Source organism: Enoplosus armatus, chromosome 6, assembly GCF_043641665.1.
Source record: "Enoplosus armatus isolate fEnoArm2 chromosome 6, fEnoArm2.hap1, whole genome shotgun sequence".
In the NCBI taxonomy this organism is placed as follows: domain Eukaryota; kingdom Metazoa; phylum Chordata; class Actinopteri; order Centrarchiformes; family Enoplosidae; genus Enoplosus; species Enoplosus armatus.
This window is the reverse complement of record NC_092185.1, coordinates 15,675,914-15,696,268: the sequence shown is the minus strand read 5'-3', so window position 1 is coordinate 15,696,268 and position 20,355 is coordinate 15,675,914. Positions and strand designations below refer to the sequence as shown.

The 20,355-nt window shown below is 42.3% G+C and overlaps 1 protein-coding gene across 1 annotated transcript in view; it reads right to left on the bottom strand.

Moving 5' to 3' along the window:
- Positions 1-16,383, bottom strand: part of LOC139286033 (DENN domain-containing protein 2A) — a 36,043-nt gene extending 19,660 nt beyond the window's left edge. The window contains exons 1-2 of the mRNA XM_070906688.1: positions 16,288-16,383; positions 737-823 (exon numbers count right to left, since the gene is read on the bottom strand). Of these exons, the coding sequence (XP_070762789.1) occupies positions 737-822 (86 nt within the window). The 5' untranslated portion in view covers position 823; positions 16,288-16,383. The remainder of the gene's footprint in view (positions 1-736; positions 824-16,287) is intronic.
- Between the last annotated feature and the right edge of the window lie 3,972 nt (positions 16,384-20,355).

Here is a 20,355-nt window from a genome sequence, read left to right as displayed (position 1 = left end):
GAGTGCCCCTTTGCTGCTTAATCTTTGCATTCAGAAACAACACATTGCTTAATCCATGCCGAATTGAATCAGAAAATTAAAAATTGTCCAAAAGGTTCTACAATGCTCAACCTCTAACGTCACCAGCGCTGTTACAAGCATACAACGAAGAGAGTTTTGTGGTTGGTTGTTTCTTACCGCAATGCGCTTTGGGAGTCGTAGTTTATTACTCTCCTAAAAATTATAATATATATACAATTATATATATACTTTCTTTCAATGAACCAGATTTGTTAACATAGTTGTTGATTATTTGTACAGATAATTCTACTGGCCTCTGTACTACACTGGCTGATCTGATTTCATAGCCTATCACTTGGTAGCTTTCTGGCATAATCACAGGAGGAACTGCACACACAGGCAAAGCTTTTACTACAGAAAGTAGCAGCATGGGAAATATCACCATGAGAAACAGTAGCACTAGCAATACCAACCAGGCATTGGTGTGAGCAGGTGATTTACTGTGACTATCGTCTAATTTCTATATGGAAGAATCAATTTGACAATGACCGACTGATGTTTAAAAGAAGCTGCACACTAAATGGTAGCTATAAGAGTCTTGGTCAAGGAGACGCTGTTCTAAAATAAGCATTACCATAGCATTTGCTGCAGCATTGACATGTTAGAGTCTACTTATTACTACTAGACACTGAATCAGAAAAATAAAAAATATTTGATTGGCTTTTGAGACACCTACCCGTTGACTGTTTGGTAGATACAGTTGTCAGTGTTTGTACAGAGCAGCAGGGCCCTCCCACCGGTCATGGTGCTAGCAGCTGGCATCCTGAACAGACACACAATGATACAGAGTCAGTTAGCAGAATGTATTTGTATAATGGGGTGAGTGTATTGTGTGGATGGTAAAGGTTTGTTGAAACATATGTGAATGCAAAGCAGTCAATGAAGTTGCAAAGAAAAACATTTACGTCAAACTGTCACAGAGCATAAATTTAGACAGTTGAAAATATTTCAGCTTGTGTTTTTTTTTTTCTTTTTTACTAAAGATGCTACACAAAAATAGGCGGACATACAGACTGACAAATGAGAGTTAGGTCAAAAGAAGAGCTGCTTCCCCAGGACTGCCTTAGGGAAAATCTTCTAACTCCAGTGTGTGAATGTAAACTACCAAATAGCTCAAACCTCTCATTTCTGTGGCTAGCGAAACTCAACCAAGCTGCAGAAGCAGACCTCACAAGTTGCACGGCATCCCCCCAAAACTGGCAGTCCCCATTTGATAAGTAATTGGAGGATACAGCTGAAAACAAAGCTTTAACAATTGATTGCCAACAGGCATAAACGCACATTAGGTTCCAGCACCCACGTGGCATTATGGAAAACTTATGGAATAAACAAAAAAAACCACATTGTAATATAATTAAGATCCATTAGGAAAACATCAGTGGCAGCTGGAAGCCAGAGAAGGGTACTCAGTTCGACTTTTTCAGGTTATCACTCAGTGTCGAGTCTTTTAGCACTTGCCATACCAGATTTCTGGAGTATTTTCAAGACAAGTACTACACACACATTTTGTTTTTGCACTTCGATACTTCTCGCAAACTCTCTTTCATTCCAGAAAATAACTTCCTTAATGTGTTGAGTGTTTTCGAGCGCTATACATTTCCCTCTGCTCTTTGTTACGGACAAGTAATGCCAAGGCGAGTGTAAGGAGACATGTTCGGCCAGTTTGAAATTATTACTTGGTCCATTTGTGAATGAAACCAGATCCACTTGGAGCCTAACAAGACCATCCATATGTAACATCAAATTAGAGCCGCTGGTGCACAGAGCTCACGACTTGGCCAATAAAAGCTGGTGGAGGGCTGGCATGGAGCTGAGGGGCTTAGCCTCTGTCTGGCACAGATGTGGATAACATAAGAGAGGAGGAAAGGTCAGGGCTAACTCCTGTTGGCAGATATTCACACATTTGTTCTTAAATAAATCCACAGAGACTCTAATACATGCTTTGCCACCCAGCTGCATGCTCACACGCAAAACCTCATATAAAAACACACCTACGTAGATCTACACATCCTGCCAAACAGTCCATACTCCAGACCACCTTATGGATGTGTGCGCATGTGTGACTTCAACCAAATGTGTTGGGATACTTTAGGGTATCCGTAGGCCGTTAAACATTTCCTGAGCACTGCCTGGCCCAAACCCCCCTCCAATCCTCTCCCAATAAACCTGCATTAGCTAACCCTGACACTTCTCTCCCTTGCCCTTTGACTATGTAGGGAATGTGAGCCTAATTCAGCCGAATTCCACAAATTGTTGTCCCAACTGGCAATGAGGCAAGTCAGAAAAATAACCCACACAATTTTGGTAGATTACGTAAAGAATTGCAGCCAAATAGCTGAACTCTTCCCTGAGCTAACAACATAATTGGCCCTCTGGGTCCAGTGTTTTGGAATGATTCTGGGCTTTTTTTCCCCTCCAGAATGAAAGAACAAATGGACACTACGGAAAAGTTGTGGTCTCGTCTGACAAGAAGTAGACTAAAAGTGCAATATGTCATCTTTTAGCTTCTAGTTATGCTCACAGCACAACTTAAAGCTCCATTGCTTTGTCTTTAGCCCCCCATCAGCCCAAGGCCTAGCCCCCCAGAGAGAGGAGGAGGAGGGTTTGCGTCAGCCATCCACTGGCCTGTAGGCCCAAATTATTTTCAGCTGTGAGCCGAGCAGAGGTCACATGTTTGAGGGGAAACATCAACCATTTTTTTCCCTTCCTCCCCCTCCTGATTCTTTTCTCCTTACTAAAACTAAAACACAGAAATGAAGAACAGAAATCCTTCATGGAAAGGGGGTTGGGCAAGGGGGACTATAAGGAATGTATAGAGCCTCCTAGTTTTACAGTTTAATTTTTTTCTTGGTTGGGAAGGGTGTTGCATGTCACATGGGGAGAGGAAAGATGGGAGATATGAAGAGGGAGCAAATCGGGGGGGATGGGGGGGGGGGGGGGGGGGGTTGTCAAAACGAAAGAGGAAAGTGGATATTGCAAAGAATAATACAAGTATACTGTTGCGCTGTGAAAACAATGTAGGCTTTTAGGCTGTCCCACTTCATTATTTGGAGCCCTAAGGCCAAAACAGAAAGAGCTGTTCAGTGGAGATTACAGTGCCTTAAAAGGTAATTTGGTATTTTCACACAATTCTGACTTAGAGGGCTTGGACATATCTCAAACTTGACTCATGCATTCAAGACAGTGTTTCCCAGCACTTGCCTGAACCTGACAAGCAGTAGTGTCTTCGCATCTCGTAAAAGCAGTAAATTTGACAGCATTGCCAGTTTTACAGCGTTCGGTTACTGAGGAAACTCTTTTCGGGAGCAGCAAAGGCTTTTCTCTCCTATAGCTATTGGCAACTATTGTTAACCCTGACCCCCAGAGCAAGATGGCCACCATAACAATACAGAGGCTGAGGGAAGCCATCTGCTGAGGCCAATAAAAACATCACGGGAAACAGCAACCCAAAAGACCTCCACCTTCAGTCTTAGCTCTGTGAGGTGTGACAGACCGTGGACACTGCAGCAGAGGAAGTGGAAGCGGTATTGTTCATCAGCAGCTGGGTGGAGAAGTGCTGGGTGGAGAGGATGGCAGCGGAAAGTGTGTAAGAAAGGAAATAACTTGCGATATTTCTGTTTGATATTCAAAGAGATGTTTATACTTTTTAATTTAAAGAAGTCCTGTAAAAAAGGTTGAAGATTTTTTTGCCTTCTATTCACAGAATTGCCTGTTGACTATATTGTTGGTTTTAGTTATTTACCTAATGACCTTCAGATTAAAACACAACACAAATATATTTCATAAAGGATAACCTCCAGTTGTATTGGTGCTAAGTGAACAGCACACAATCCTACATGCCTTAAAGCCTTTACTAGATAGAGATAGCAGCAGTCAGGGTCAGAGGCAGGGCATCAGAGCCAAGCATCAGTTGCATAACAAACCCTGCATGGGATTTCTATCAGTGGATGGGCACTGGGTATTTGGCCATGGACAGATTCTTATAATCATGCAATCACATACACTACTGAGTGCGGGATGTTGTTTGTTTGGGCTTAATGGCTGAAGCATTGCTGTAACAAATAGGATCTCATCGACTAGGACCACCTCTTCTAAAAATGTACAGTAGAGTAAAGCAGCAAACTTTGGTATTTTTACCCGAAGTGTGGTAAACTTTGCAAAGACCATGCATTACCTGTATCAAAAGGGTTTATACTCAGTGCAGTGGCTATTACAGGACGTCTCAGCTCTGCATTTTGGTACCCTTCAGCCCACGCTGTACTTTGTCAGCCTTTGGGCCGGGGTAGGAAAGAACTAGTTTATAGGACGTGCTGTCCGACCAAGTCAAAAAGCAAGTCTTTATAACTATTCAGAACTGCCTCATTTGAAAAGCCTGCCATCATAGAGAGGAGCGAGACACAATAATTGTTTAAATATGGGGATAACGGTGCACATTTTCAGACAGTCTCTCCTGCCTTTCATAGCCATTTCATAGCCAAAGCCATTCATAGCGTTTACCCATCAAAAATGACAGAAAAAAGTTGTGTAAAGAATGAAAAAAGAGAGCTTTCTCCTCTCCACACACTTAAATTGCCAATCGCTGTGTGAAGTGAGTGTGACAGTCGTCCTGAATCCGTTCAATCTGACAAGCACTTCTGATGAAGCATACAGGCAGCTTTAGGCAGCAGTACTTGCTCAGCAGTTCTTTCAGCTAAATGGTAACTTTAGAATGGTGATATGCTAATGTTTATCATGTAACATGTTAATGTGCATAGTTAGAGCTATAAGGACTTAATTCATTCATTTGAGAGTGAGGGGTATCCTGTCATACATTCCCATTGGCTGTCAGAGCAAGGGTCCTCCAACATCAGGTCTGCATGTCTGTAGACAACAGGTCACTACATTGACTCAACACATCTTGCACCCTGTGTAAACTAAATACTATTTGACCTTTGTCTGGTCATAGAGTTGTAAACGAATCCATGATTCACAAAGACTTGGCGCACTTGTGTACAGTATGTTAGCCAGCACACAGATTACTCAGTGGCACACACATACAGGCCTTTCATAGATGACACACAATGTTGGATTCACAGAGGAACGTCACATTGTCAGCTTGGACTCATTCAATGGCAATGAGATGACACACACACACACACACACACACATACACACACACACACACACACACACACACCAAATGTTTCTCAAGCTGTTTCACAAGCTGTGTCAGTTATGAGCTGGCTTATAACAGTTATATTATGAGAACTTGTGTGAATCCCATCTCTAATACTCTGAACAGTGCAATGCATAGACAATATCAGCTCAGGCGATGATATTGTCAGTAAGTGTTAACTCTTGGTGATAATCAGGTGAAGTTTCGCTGTTTTCGTTGATATGCTTTATCACACTTTAGGCAGGTGGTGCTGTCAGTGTTTCGTAGCTAACTTTATTAGACCTCTGACTTGTTGTCAGCGAGCTGTTGGCTGGCTGCTGCTTTGGTGCTCTGCTCTCTGCCTCTCCCCAGCAGCTGCTTCTCATAAAGATTTCATCCTCCCCTCTATCCCTCTGTCCCTCCATCCCTCTGTCCAGCTCTGCAGAAACAGCTAACGCCATGACATCATCATCCCTTGCTTGTTCTTCCCCAAACAGCTCTATTTTTCTCTCTGTCATTTTGAAATACCTAAAAAGGACAAAGTTGCTCAAAGCCCACGCTGAATTTCAGTTATCCTTTGACCTGGAGTCACAGAAAATACAGAAAGCAGCCCCTGAACCACTTGTCATCCTTATGAGTGAGGTTTTACGCAAAACTGGTTGCTCAAAAGGGGAATTATATACTGCGGAGAAAATTATTTTTTTCCTTTTTTTTCTTTCTGCACCCACGCTGAGTTGAGGGCCCTATCCCCTACAAGATGTGGCTCACTAAAGTGTGTGCCAAAGCCTTGCCTGCAATCAATTTAACGCACCACTGCACATTTAGCCAGCTCTTTCTGGAATGGCAAACTTGGCTGCTTTTTTTCCTCCACATCCTTAACTCTTTTATTTCTCCCTTTCATTCTCTCTCTTTCATTCCCACTCAGTCTTGGAGTTGCGGCGACAAAAGTATGATGGAGGAGGGAGTGGAGGATAGGAGGGAAGGATGGAGGGCTGGTTTTTAATCGTTCTCTTTTTCATACTGAACTTCACCACGTCTCACCTTCTGCAGATCTGGAACAGAGTACATTTATGTACAGCCAATTTGTTTCAAGCACTGCAGGGTTGCCAGATCTCACTCATATGAAGTGTTTGGTTTGAGTGACATGGGGATTTCACAATGAGTGACATGCTGCTTTGACCTGGTAGACTTTGACAGGGTTTATGCCTGGTTCCTGAAGACGTAGAAAAGGAATGGTTGATGGTGAAGGAAGGGATGTATGGAGAGGGGGAGGGAAGCTGAGGGTCGGGCAAATAAACAATGGAATTTTATCTAGGCTCTGCAGTCTCCCTCTCTCCTTTTCTCTCTCTGTTTCTGTCTCTGTGTCCTGTTCAGGGCCCCTGCTGCTTTCCCAAGCTGATTTCATAGCAAGGCCTGGACATGAGCCAAACAGGCCAACTCTATGACCATGTGTGCCTGTAAATATGTGTGTATCTGCACATGCATGCAACTGACAGCCAGAAAATGAGTTACAAGCCTGGAAGCCGAACACTCATTAAACTGATCCATTTTTCCTGCATGCCATCTTTACCTCTCTCTCATCTTCATCTCTTTATCTCTCTGTTTTCTCGTTCTATCACACACATTACTTTTCCATCAGCTGGCTTTCCTTATCTTTCCCTTCTATATCCAACCATAGACCACGGGGATCTGCGTTGTATAATGTACAGTGGTAAAGATGCCTATCAGCATTTGGCCTTTAGGGGAAAAAAACAATTGCACACACTTACAGTGCATGCACAGCCCATTGATAGTCCTCCTGCCCTGCTGTGTTGTGTCCTCTTGCCCCTCCATTTCTCCCCCTGCCCCCTCCATTGTTAGGAGAGGATGGACGTGAGACAGTATTGAAACTGGGTTAGCCACAGAACCAGACAGGAACTGAAGGGGGATACCACAAACAATTAATTTCTCCCTGCATGTTTTTTTGCTTATCAATCCATTCTAAATATAACACAAGTCTCCATTGTTGTATTTCTAACTCCACACATTTCTTGTTATTGTGGTTGTAGTTTATAACTGAGACTCCTGACGGCCTGGGTGTCTACAGTCTATCCCGCTGAGAGCTGGAAGAATGGGCCAAAATATTACCTCAGAAAATGTGTAAACAAACCTTAATTATAATTGGGGCCACAGAGAAAGCCACTATGGATGTAATTATGGTGCAAAGGCACAACCAAGGGACAGACTGCTACAGCATTTAGGAGGCTTCTTGTGCATTAAATGAATAGTTATTTTCTTGTTTGTGTTTGTGCAGACAAACAGACAGGAAGTGTGATGTGACTTGCAGGAAGTGGGAGTAAGGCTAATGTCCTGTGTCTCCATAAATGAAGTCATCAGACTCAGCAACTCCGTACAATAAGAACTTGAGTTTGCTGTTGATAAATGGGACAGCTTTGACTACCACAAGGTCAAGATGGCAACAAACGGAAGGAAAACTCCAGACAAAATCCTCCTTAAAGTCCTTCTCACTCTCTCCACCTGTCAGAGTTTACAAATGACCATCCCGTAACAGTTTAACCACAGGGTTTTAATGGGGAGGATCTACCTTTCCCTTTGGAGTTTGTGGCTTCCATTCCACATTCCACTGACTGCAAATGGTGTGGCTTGCAAGCTAATGATGCACTAAAGTCTTCAAAATGATAAGCCCTTCTAGAAAAAGAAGTTTGTAGGGAGAGCCTTTGACACTGTTTGCCTAATAAAAGGTGAAAATTAAATGGATAATTGAAAAAGATTTGTGGAGGCTTCTAAGTGCAGATGGGTTTTTTTAAACCCGGACTGACCTGGTGGAAAAATTGGATTATAAATGAATTCTTCCATCTCAACAATGGCTTTTACCTATCGCCAACAAATACAAAGAAGCCTTCACTAGCTCACTGGAGAGAAGAGAAGCCTCTCTACCAGAGAAAAAGACAACATCATCCCAATGAGAAGAGAAAAAGAAGTGGAGGAGGAGGATGAATCTGTCTTGGAGGCAGAGCAAACAAATCTCTCTCTATCCCCCCATCTGGGAGAGGGTGTCATGTTACGTCTCCTTGCAGAGTCGGAGCATCTGTCCTTCAACTCCCTCCCATAGACATGTCAGCCCCTCCTCCCCATAGACAGAAAGCTCCCATCAGCAGAGCTCCTGACTCATCCCTGGTCTGCTCCCAATTACCCTGCTGGCTCCACACACCAGTGCCCATGCCAACTCATCCCAGGGCCCAGCTCTCACTTTGGCCTACACTACCCCATCCAACACTGCTCTGTCAAATCCAAAAATCCACATTTGGTACATTTGCAGCTGAAACACCACTACAGCTTCAGCCAATATTGTAAGATTTGGTGATGCTAAAGACCTCAGTATGCTTCAAATGTTGGATCATGTCATATCATCTGAAAACATATTTTCAACGGTGGAATCAGGGGGGGACAATTCTTTTAACTTTCTGAAACAGACAATCCGACGGCAACTTTCCGCAGTAACTGGCCAGGTGTGCAGTGGTGTCGCATGGTCTATCCACCACTTTGGTCCTGACTGAAATATTACTAATATTATAACTATTGAATGGATTCCTATTCCTAAGATTTCTACAGATTTCCAACTTACCAAGTTCTGTACAGATGTTTATGGATCCCAGATGATGTATTCTATTGACTTTTGTGATCACTGACTTTTCCTGTAGCTCCACCATTAAGTTGGCATTTGTGGTTTATTATTATACTACTGGATGGTACAGACATTCATGTCCCCCTAAGGAGGAGTTGTAATAAAGTGACGCCCTGACTTTTCATCTAGCACTTTAGTGCTAATTAGTAATTGTTAGTATGCTAACAAAGATGGTGTGCATGTAAGCAATATATCTACTAATCAGCATTGTGAGCCTGTTAGCATGCTGACATTAGCATTAAGCTCAAATTACTGTCACGCATAAGCACAGCCTCACAGAGCTTTTAGCGTGGTTATAGACTCTAAATCAAAGATACATTTCCATCTATTTGTGTTGGACAATAAAGCTATTCTGAATCTGAAAGTCTGCTATCCCTTTAAATATTTCTGTATTCAGCTCCCTTCATTCCAAAGACAAATTAGTGCACGTCATGGGCTCATCCAGCAGTAAGAAACAAGACCTTGGTGTAAATGCACCTGTGGTTGGAGCACTGTGGTTGCAGCAAGCATAAATCATCACTGACAGAGTAAGTAAGGCCATTGACAGGAAAGCTCGCCAAACAAAAGAAGCCATGGAGCTCTTCCTGGCAGTGAGCCTTGCTGTTTGGCAGGCAGGGATGAATTTCAATGGATAAGGTAATTCATAAACAGCCACAGGTAATATGCCATGTGATAGACACAAACACCTTCTGTCATCTGCAAGCAAAGCTGTATTCTGTTTCACCATGCCCTTAAACACAGGAGACAGACATGGCATGTCTTACACCTCAGATAATACCTGTCTCTGCTGTTAACAACACCCAAAGGGCCTGGTTTTAAAGACACGTGAGGAAGTGTCATTTAATACACCATCATTCACAGGGGGAAAAAAGACTCTACAGTGAGCAGTATTTACAGCTATCTGATATTACATTGCGCTGACACACAATGTGGGATTTTTGAGCCTAATGGTAAAACCTTTCCTCTCTAAAACAGGCTTGGCTGCAGTGAATGTGCAGCAGTGACTGGACCTACAGATCCTTTCAACAATAACCTGGCTTCTTCAGCACACTAACATTATTCTCTGGGCCCCAGGTCAAATTTCTCCTCCAAGCCACAGTCTCTGAGCTGAGCTCCAAATGCCAAAATCCTCTTCTCTCGTTCTCCTTCCTGTTTTTTTTCCCCCTTCACATTTTAAGGGTTCCGCTTGAAAATTCCCACCAGAGCTCCCCTGTCCTATCCCTGCTCCCCTGCATGCCTGCACAGAAACAGATTTTTATAATTCACCCGCCGATCCCCGGGGGAGCCGAGCAAGGCGAGAGCTTGGGAAAGTGCTCTTCCGGAGTGTAAACTCCAGAGTCAGATTCGGAGCTGACATTTTTCGACCTCCACACACTCGACAACCGTGAGCCTGGGCCAAGACTGCCAGTGGACAAAAACTGAGTGAAATTAAGAGTGGTGTTTAGGACCGCTGAAGCAAGCCAAACCAAACTGATCTAAGGGTGTGCGTTTCCATCATCATCTCCTCAGGAACCTCAGAACAAATTGTACAACACATGGCAAATATGCTTTGTAGTTTGAATTCTAGACAGTTAGCAAAGGCTAAATCAGAGAAAAATTGTGGAGGAACAATATGTGAGCAGGTCGTATGGAGCAGCAACACGCACATGCACATCTCTTTGTTTTGTTTGTTTCAGTTTGTAAAATAAATAAATTGCCTGTAACAAGTATAAGAGCAAGACTTTTTTTAACTGAATCAGAAATTCTAACATTTCTGAAACTGCAAAGTTTGTCTGTTGATCTACTAACTGATTAATCATTTCAGCATTACATCAGAAATAATCGTATGCCGAAAATTGATAGTTTTGTAATGTAACTGAGCCTATCCAAACTATATATCTATACAGACCTAAAAAGGAGTGACACCAGGCTCAGCTGATACAATGTGACACTACATAGCAGTATAATAAAGGATGAGATTATTGTAATCATCATTACACTGGAGACAGACAAAGAGATAACTACTACTTTCCCAGCTCTGGAACTTAACAAGACAGTGTTTAGATATGATTTGGTGTGATCAAAGCTCCTCTGTGTCTGCAGTGCGTCTGGAGTATCTACTCATTAAGTTGTTACACTTGGATGAACCACCAGACATTGCTTTAATTCTCAATATAGAGTGGATCCCTGAATTGACAGGTAAACAAAATTCTTCTCATTCTAATATTACACACACACACACACACACACACACACACACACACAAACTGCACATAACCAAACTAAAAATAGCATGCGGTAACCTTTTCCCATTTTTTTGGGAATGCTCATTATAACGTGGTATCCTGAGACTAAATCAACGAGTGGTACAGCCACATTAGAGTTAGGCTGAATTCACACCAAATCAGGTGTTCATTTGAATGTGGGTGGTGCATTTAGGCTGACTGATCACCGACGTGACCACCTTTCCAGAGCTGTACAACCCTCCCATGACGGAGTACAAAGACGTTAGTCGTCATGCAGTCGCTTGGCGCTGTCTCGCTCTTCAAGTTGGGATTTCAGGTTAGTATTTCTACTTATGTAGTGACACTCCCACACCGCCGCACAACCCTGCGCTGATGGCTGCAAGGCCTGATTTGGATGAATTCAGCTTTGAACCCAGATGGACACATTCCTTTTCAGATGGCAGCCTTTCCTACATACAAGCTCTTTTTCCAAGCTGGGGATGTTAAGCAAATGGTAAATGCATGTTCATGTGCAAGTACAGTATGTCAGTGGATGTTCAAGTATGTGTGGGCATGTGTTTGTATCCATGTATCTGTGCATGTTTTGCTCTATATTTCCATGTCTGTGTTTGAGTCTGCCTGTGCCTGTGTTTGTGTGTGTTCTGGAGTGTGTGTGTTTGGGTAAATGCCACCGCCACACGCTGTGGGCACAAGCTGCAAAGCCAAACCAAGCTGGGCTTTTGGATGGTCTTCATCAGCATCGGTTTGCTGTGATGATTCTCCCGTCCCACATCTAACACCCTGCCATCGAACTGTATCTGCCTCTGTCTTTGCTCCATTCTGTACTGTAGTCTGTGTAAGCAACACAGCAGGACAGGGAGTCAGCCCACCATGTGCTGTTAAATGTCCCAATTAGAGTCGCAGCAACCATTTTCTCTAAAGCCATGGTTCGATTTCTTTTTAATACAAGTCAGACACTTAGCAGAGTGAAACTGCCAGACAGAGCAACAGCTTGCAAGCGACAGGCTGTGAAAGAAAGAATGTGTGCATGTGTGTGTGTGTCAGGGTTAAGGGTGCATCTAATGAAATAACCATGGCCGGCTGCCAACTGGATAGATGTCTCTAGTATCTGGTGTGATGGTATGCATTATCTATGCATGCATATATGTATATATGTGTGTTGGTTTGACTCTTACAAGGACAAGGTTAAGGGTGTCTAAGGTGGTATGCATTATCCATGCATTTGTGTATGTGTGTGTGAGTGAGGAGGGGGTTAGGGTTGTTTTTGATCATGACTAAACCCATGGCCATCTACCAACATCACAGACAATACCCGCCACCATATCTTTGAAACAGGAGGAATTCTTTCACCATCACCACAGGACACATTCTTTCTAAGTGCATCACCGTGGCAACAACAGCAGCTCGGGGACGGCAGGAGATTGGCTCGGTGGGGTCTTTAAGTTGCAGGCCGCCCTGCAGAGTGCCTGTCAAAAGCCAGTTCCTGTAAGAGGAGGGGCGGACGGGCTATAACCTCCTAAAGCCCTGCTGTCACTTTTCTGAGCAGAAAAGAATAGGAAAGACAGATGTCACTGGCTGCATCCGCTAACACACAGACACACACATGTATGCGCAAACACACCATGCAGGAATGCACATCCAAAATGAAATCAACTGAAGTTAAACCATGAAAAATCACCAAGGTCATCACGTTTTCACATGACAACTGTAATATCTGTACAGACTTCTGTATATGTACACACATATACACAAATGTGGCCATAAACACATACACACACCTATTGTACATGTTAAAAGTGAATGTAAATCGGGCATCTAATAGTTAACTTGTCAACTGAGCCCATAGCATCAATGTGAAGCTAAACACTGTTTTCCTTGATGAATTTGCACTCTAGTGACTCATACCAAATCATCAAGACTGACTTCTACTTCACTTCAGCACGCTTCCAAGAGAAAAATAACAAGCTGATTCAGTTGTGAGAGATGACAGACTTGTCACGATACTAAACATCTGGTGTTTAAGCTTTCAGGAGTTTTTCCCTTACAAAGCATGCATACTAATGAAAAATTCCGTTAACCTCCACAAAGTAGATTTAAGACCTCATGTGTTGCATGTGTTGATATGTCAGTGTGTGTTTATGTCAACGTGTTAGCTCGAAATCATGAGTCACATAGAATGAAAAGATAGACGGGCACCGTGCCATGAATATGAATGTGACAATATGTTGGTGTGAAAGAAAGAAAGAGAGAAAGAAACAGAGGAAAATAAGCAATCAGAGAAAATGCCCTGAGAACGAATGAGTGTGTGTCTGAGAGTAAAATGAGTCACAGAGAGAGGAAGACTGAGGCATTGAGAATGTGAATATTCTGAGTGATGAATACAAGGTCACAAATACCCTCTTTTCCACCACAGTGCACATTGTCTTTCACAGCAGTCATGCAGACAGTTAGCCTCTTCCCCTGACTCAGAATGTAAACAACTGACCCAATCTGACAGACCACTGTGTGTGTGTGTGTGTGTGTGTGATAGTAACACTGGAAACACACACACACACACACACACACACACACACACACACACACACACACACAATGACTCCACACCAGAGCCCCTTCACAAGATTGCAGCCTACTTATTACAACCTTGCTGACTAGCAGACAGACAGTCCCTGTCTCTTTATCTCCAACCCTATAAACCTTCTCTTCACAGCGCCGGAGAGACAGCCAGTCTCAATTCAATAAACTCTCAACCTTACCAAGTTAAGTAAATACAACCTCAGGACAGACAGAAACAGGAGAGCAGAGGAATGTTGATTTGTGGTCAGTAAAACTCTATTGACCTGCTGAAGCTGTTCATTTATGCCAATATGAAAATATCACTGAATTTAAGAGGCGGCACAGAAAGTTGACACTTCAGTTGCTGTTAAAATCAAGCATATTAAATCTATGGATATATATGGATCTTGCTCTTGGGTTTAGTGATTGCCCAGCAGACTGAGCTAAAAGGCCTGAGGAAGCCGCTGAGATGGATTATGTTGGCTGATTGATAACCATTTCTTAAGGGTCAGTGCTTATAGGACACAGCGGACATTCCTGTTGGACTGTGGTATGACATGCAACAGAACATCTGCTATATGGATGAGTCACAACACACAGATACACAGATACATCGGTGTGCATCAAACTGTGGAGCTTTTGACCACTATATAAGGTCCCTATGCTGTTTGTATCACATGTTCTACCAACACATGCATAAAGGACATGTTGGATATGCATGCCACAAGCAAAGGTGTGACATATTACATGTTTCTTAAGGTGGCAGAGGGCAGTAATGAAGTGGACATTCCTACCTCAGCCCGAAAACATCATATTAGCCACTAGTCAGGCCTGTATTGGACAACTTTCAACAACTTTTAACAAGTTTATTAAATGATTGCATACAAGTGTCAGTTGGTGGCAGTAAGGTAACAATACAACAATTAAGAGAAGAAGCTGAACTTGCAAGTTTCACAATATTTCCAAACATAAAAAAAGAAACTTGTGTTTTATGAGGTAGGAAATGCATTCAAGAAGTTTGGTAGGCCTTAAACTTTTGTTTGTTTACAATGAAAACTCCACATGGTGCATTTACCAGTCAGTAAAGGATATGAATCATTATTATCCTTTTTATTTCCTCTGAAACAAGTCAACTACTTACAGTAAGTTACATTTCAACAGTAATTCACCAGATTCACCATTTTATATTTTGGTGGTGTCTTTGTTAGTAAGTGGTCAGTGCTGTTGTGCTTTTTACAGCTGTTTCCTCTAACCACCTGGCAATTAAACAGTGTGGCCAGTACTGTGATATCTTTTTCATTCTGTTGAAAAAGATTCAAAAAGATTTTGCAGGTGGTGCTGTTTTCTGTGTCTGCTTAGCCACTGTGGCTGTCGGTCGCTGCTCATGCTAATTGTCCAGTTTGTCCATACATTCAGAACAAACTGCTATTGCTGCTGCCGGAAATTCAAAATGCATCACTTCCTGTGCATCATATTTGTATTTTCAAGGCCACAAAGGCAGAGGGTGGTTAAATGAAAAAAAAAAAAAAGTTGAAACACTATCTTTTATCTTCGACAGCCATTTTGTCTTTCATTAGATTATTCCTCTAAATTTTCACTGGCCTATTTATCTGTTCAAAAACTTGAGTTGGATGACCTCAGGTACAATGTAAAACTTTCAAACCCAAGAAGACCCAGAGTCGCAATAATGCCTGGTCATGAATCTGCAAACAAATTGTTATTCCTAATCCTTGAAAAGCTGACTTTTTGGAGCCACCTGAACTCCTCTGTCCTCCCTGGGGAGGCCTCCACCCCTGCCTGCCTCCTCACAACAATACAGGCACTGGGACTTTGCATGAAGAGGTGCCTTTGTTCACAGTGAAGAATGCTCATCTCACTTATCCTCTCCTCTTTTCTCTCTCTCCCCCTCAACAAGCCGGTCTGGAATGTGATGGTTTTAGTGCGCACTGACTGTTATCCAAATGGTCACCAAACCATCTATCTACACTTTGTTTTCATTTAATAAGCAGATGAGAGCTGACAGCCATTAAGTGTGTGTGTGTGTGTGTGTGTGTGTGTGTGTGTTTGCGCTCACGTGTGCTCATATACTTCAGTGAGGTACAGACGAGTCTCTTGTGGGCAGCAGTAATGGACTTGGTGCAGACAGTTTGAGACTGGCTACTTGAGCAACACTCAGGCATACTTTAACTGGAGCCAACGCAGTCCAGGATGAAATACGGCTCAAATAAACACAGACAAAACCACATCCTAACATTTACCATCCATGTTGCTATAAACAAGCATAGACGCACATTCTGTACATGGACGCACACATACATGCTGACATATTCAAGGTCACGCGCATGCATGTACATTTAGAGTGGAGAGAATGTGTGAGAAGGCTAAGTAGATGCACATGCATGAAGATGGATCCTCAAGCAATAAACATGATTTTCAGACTAAGCAGATCACTTTGGTTCAGTTGATTCATCACTATTAATGATTATACAGTATATCAACTCAGTCATCATGTGTTCAATATACTGTTTAGAACCTTACTGACATTTTTGAGAAACATTTTGAAAAGTAGAAGAAAAAAACATGCAAACACACACAATATCACACACAGACACACACATTCACATTACCTTTCTGAGCTGGGTGAGCCAAGTGCTCTTAGAGTAGTTTCTCATTTTGCGTAACCTGACTCCGCAGAAGACAGCATCCACTTGCATGGTTCCTTTCCTTCAGAGTAGTTTGCCTTTTTCACTCTCTCTCTCTTCCACGTTTGTACACCCCTACCCCTGCCTCCGACTTCTCTCACTTTGCATAGCCCCTGCCTGTACCTCCCGCATACACACACATAGAGAGGGACACAGAGTGCAGCTCCAAGCGCACAAAAAGTTTGAAAAAGGCACGAAGTCAGGGAAATCCCTCCTCCCGTCCAGCCTCCAGGCTAAAATGTTTACAGCTCTTTCTGCACTCTCAGCTCTGAAACACACACTCACTCATTCTGATTCCTATCTCTCAATGACGCTGGCTCCTTCTCTTTCTCTCTCCCCTTCTCAAACTTTTCCCACCCCTCCTTCCCTTGTGCCACCCCCTCCCTTTCTCCCTCCCTTCCTCCTTCTCCCTTCTCTCTCTCTCCTCCCTCTCCATTTTCCATCATCACCCCCCCCCACATCCCCTTCCACCCATCCAAACCCCCTACCGCTGAACTAATCTGCAGCTGGCCGGGCGATTGGAGCCCTTGTTGCCGGGGAAACCAAGTGTCCTGCTAAAAAAAAAAAGAAAAAAAAAAGAGGAATGGAGCAGGAAGGGGCAAAGCTGAGCACAACTGAATGCATAAATAAAAGCCTCCTCCGGGAGCCAATTAAAGAAGCAAAGAAGCCCAAGGGCTGCTCTTCCTCTCTCAATGAGGGGACAACATGTTCATCTATTTTATCTCTGCAAGACTTTGTTTACTGGTCCACATGTGCCAGTCAACAGCAACAACAACAACAACAAGTAGCGTAGTAGCACAAGTGCTGTGTGCTGACTGCTGTTTGCGGTGAGTCTAAGTGTTCTCAGACAGAAAATGGTTTGGCAGTGTTTGAGTTGATTACCGCTGACCTCTGCTCAGTGAGGGAATACAAACTGGGGTGTCCAGCTCACCATCAGGCCCAGGGCTGCAGGGTAATTCAATGGTCCTGTGGAAAGAGTGGAGAAAAAAAGTGAGAGAGCAGGAAACAAGGCTGGACATGCATACTGATGGCCAGAGCGTTTAATGATTAACCTGTTCAACCCCACAGGCCCTCTTTGGCAAGTCCATTATTACAGATGTGTGTTTTACAGACTTTACAGACAAACTAATCAGTGTTGGTTGCAGCCCTAATGGGAATGGACACAATATCAGGAATAACTATACAATCTAATGCAATTCAATACAATAGCCATGCAATTAATAATACTGTACCTTAGCTAAGCCAATTATATTCAGTTTCAGAAAGGCTGTTTCAACTCTGGTAGTGCAAAGTGCATACAAAAGACTGAGGTGGTTTTAGTAGCTTTACAAAGTAAAAGGAAAATTATATTGAATTGCATTATATTGTAGACTTGTTCATGATACTTGATGCTGCCAGAGTGAACATTTTTTTATTTTAGTTTGAAGCTTTGAACAGGAAATTCAAGAGGAGTTTTGGGAATTACATAGTTGGATTTTGTACAGTAGAGTGAGTCCAATACGTACAGAGACACCTTTGGTCAACTAACGTCAATGAGAGTCGCGATAACACAACACTGTGAAAATATTAATTATCATTAAATATTCAGTAAAAGTACAGATGTATTCTTAGCTAAAAGAAAATCAAAATACATATTATGCAGAATTTAAAAGTTATATTATTATTATTATATAATAGTATTGGATTATTACTACTGGTACATTAACACATCAGCAGCATTTTATTGTATGTATGCAAAATCTGAGTCTACAAAGTTAAAAGTAACAATTCAAATAGATGTAGCAGAACAACAAGTAAAACTTTCCCTCTGAGCTGTAGCGGAGTATAGCGTCAAATGGAAATACTGAGGAAATACCTCAAAACTGCACCTAAGTACAGTTCTTGTGTAAACTTGTGAATGTACTGTACTTAGTTACTTTCCACCACTAAAAGATACACAACTGCACACATGCACAAGAACGTAGACACACATACATGCTAACTGTACATGCACACATGATTGGGTGTCAGGGTTGCCATGTCATTTCATTTTACCCTTCAGATGTACTATACAGCTAAGTATCTCTATACAAGTGCATTTATAGGAGCCTCAGCTGCATTCCTACAGTCATTTCACTGAGCAGCCTACATAAAGTGTCTAACAGCATCACCTCAGCAAAGCAACTGTCCTGCTGACCTCTGAGCTCAAACCCTGACCTCGCCTTTGAAATGCAAGAGAGATCTAAAAAGCCTGGCTTGTCCATCAATAGCTGTGGGGGGAACAGGGTGGGAGGCGGGGGCTAGTAACATCTGTTTGGCGTTTATCCACCACCTTATTGTGTTGCGGAGTCCTCTATCAGGCCTACAGATGGGATCCTGGGAGCGTACTGAGCCCACTGTCCAGGGGACTCACACCGTGACTGGGAACATGGCTGGGACAAGTTCTCAGTCCTTGTTGGTGCACACAGTGGGCTGTTTGCAAGACCTCTGAGGAAATGACAATGAAATCAAACCCAGGGTGTGTTTTGTTCCCTGCCTCCTCCTTTCCTTTATGACCTAGAAACATATTTTCACAGCCATACCAATGCAGAAAAATAATAAAGCAGCTCATAGGTCATCTCATAAGAACTTTGTTCAGGAAAACACAGAGTATCCTATCAGGAAGTACTTTTTAATGCCACTTCCATTAATGCCAAGACCACATACTGTAAACTCTGCTCTGCCCAACAACATTCCTATCAACAACTGATCAACAGCCAGCTAGAAAATATTGTTGTTGTAATTCCGTTCCTGCAATTTTACAGCCTACATACAGTATGTCCTTATTATAATACACACTGGGCTTCAGGAAATTCTGATGGTCATTTTCTTCTGTATACATTTTGACATTTTATAGCCCAACCAATTAATAAATTAAATAATAAATAATCATCATAAAATCAATAATGAAAACAATCACTAGTTGCGGCCTTAGTTCCCATAGTTGATTCAGTGCACATCTCTAAAAAGCATCTGAAAACACACTTGTTTATATCATTATAAACTCACTTAACATCTGATTTGAAAAGTGCTAAATAAAAGAGTTTTCTTGCTTCCTTAGTTGCTATGGTCTGCTCTTCCAAATTGAGATACAGAGAGAAACTTATAGAAATGAAGCTTTAGTTTTATTTCATTGCATCATAAACTTATGTTTATAGGCCCATTTCAGTGGTAATTAACAAGGAGAAAGATATAAAAGATATTTTGACATATCAAAGCAGGAAAAGCTTGAAATAACAGTAATGAAGGCTGCATTCCATTTAGATGAGCCAGGTCCTCATATTATGCATGGTGGCTCACTGGAAAGGCTTCCTGAGACACTTAATGGAACAAAGCCATTGTTAATGTTAGTAGTTCTACCTGGGCTTTTAACTATGATACGTCAAAATGTCTGCTATGAAGAAGGGATGTAAGCCAACAACTCTGTCAATTAGTATGATCATTTTTGCATTCCATCTTTCCTCCCTTAATTTCCTTGTTTCCTTGTGGCAGGAGGAAACAGAAGGAGAGTAGGAAAGACAAACGCAACCAGCACCCAGAATAATGTGTGATATGTCTCCATCTGTAGGGCAGTTGACGTCTCTGCACTCATTTGAAAATACTGTACGTAGTTCGCATGTGAGAGGTTTAGTTTTAGAAGGCGTTTAACAGCACCGTCAGTTGGTCTCTTCATCCAGTTATGCTAACGTGAGAAAACCGGTTAGCAGTTTTTTTTCCCTTTTGTACAGCAACGCCGAAATAAGACTGACAAACACTTACATGTATGAGCTAAAAAGGCGCATACGCGAACACTCAAATCTGTCCTGTATTAATTAATAACCAGCCGTTAAAAGTTTGTGATTTTTCCTGTATTATTGTTTGTAATGACCGTGCGCCTTTAAGATGAATCCACGTGACCTTGTCGGCGATACGTCATACCCGGATGTGAAGCGGCTGTCATTGGAATGTTTTCATGGGTGTTTGTTTTCAGTGGAA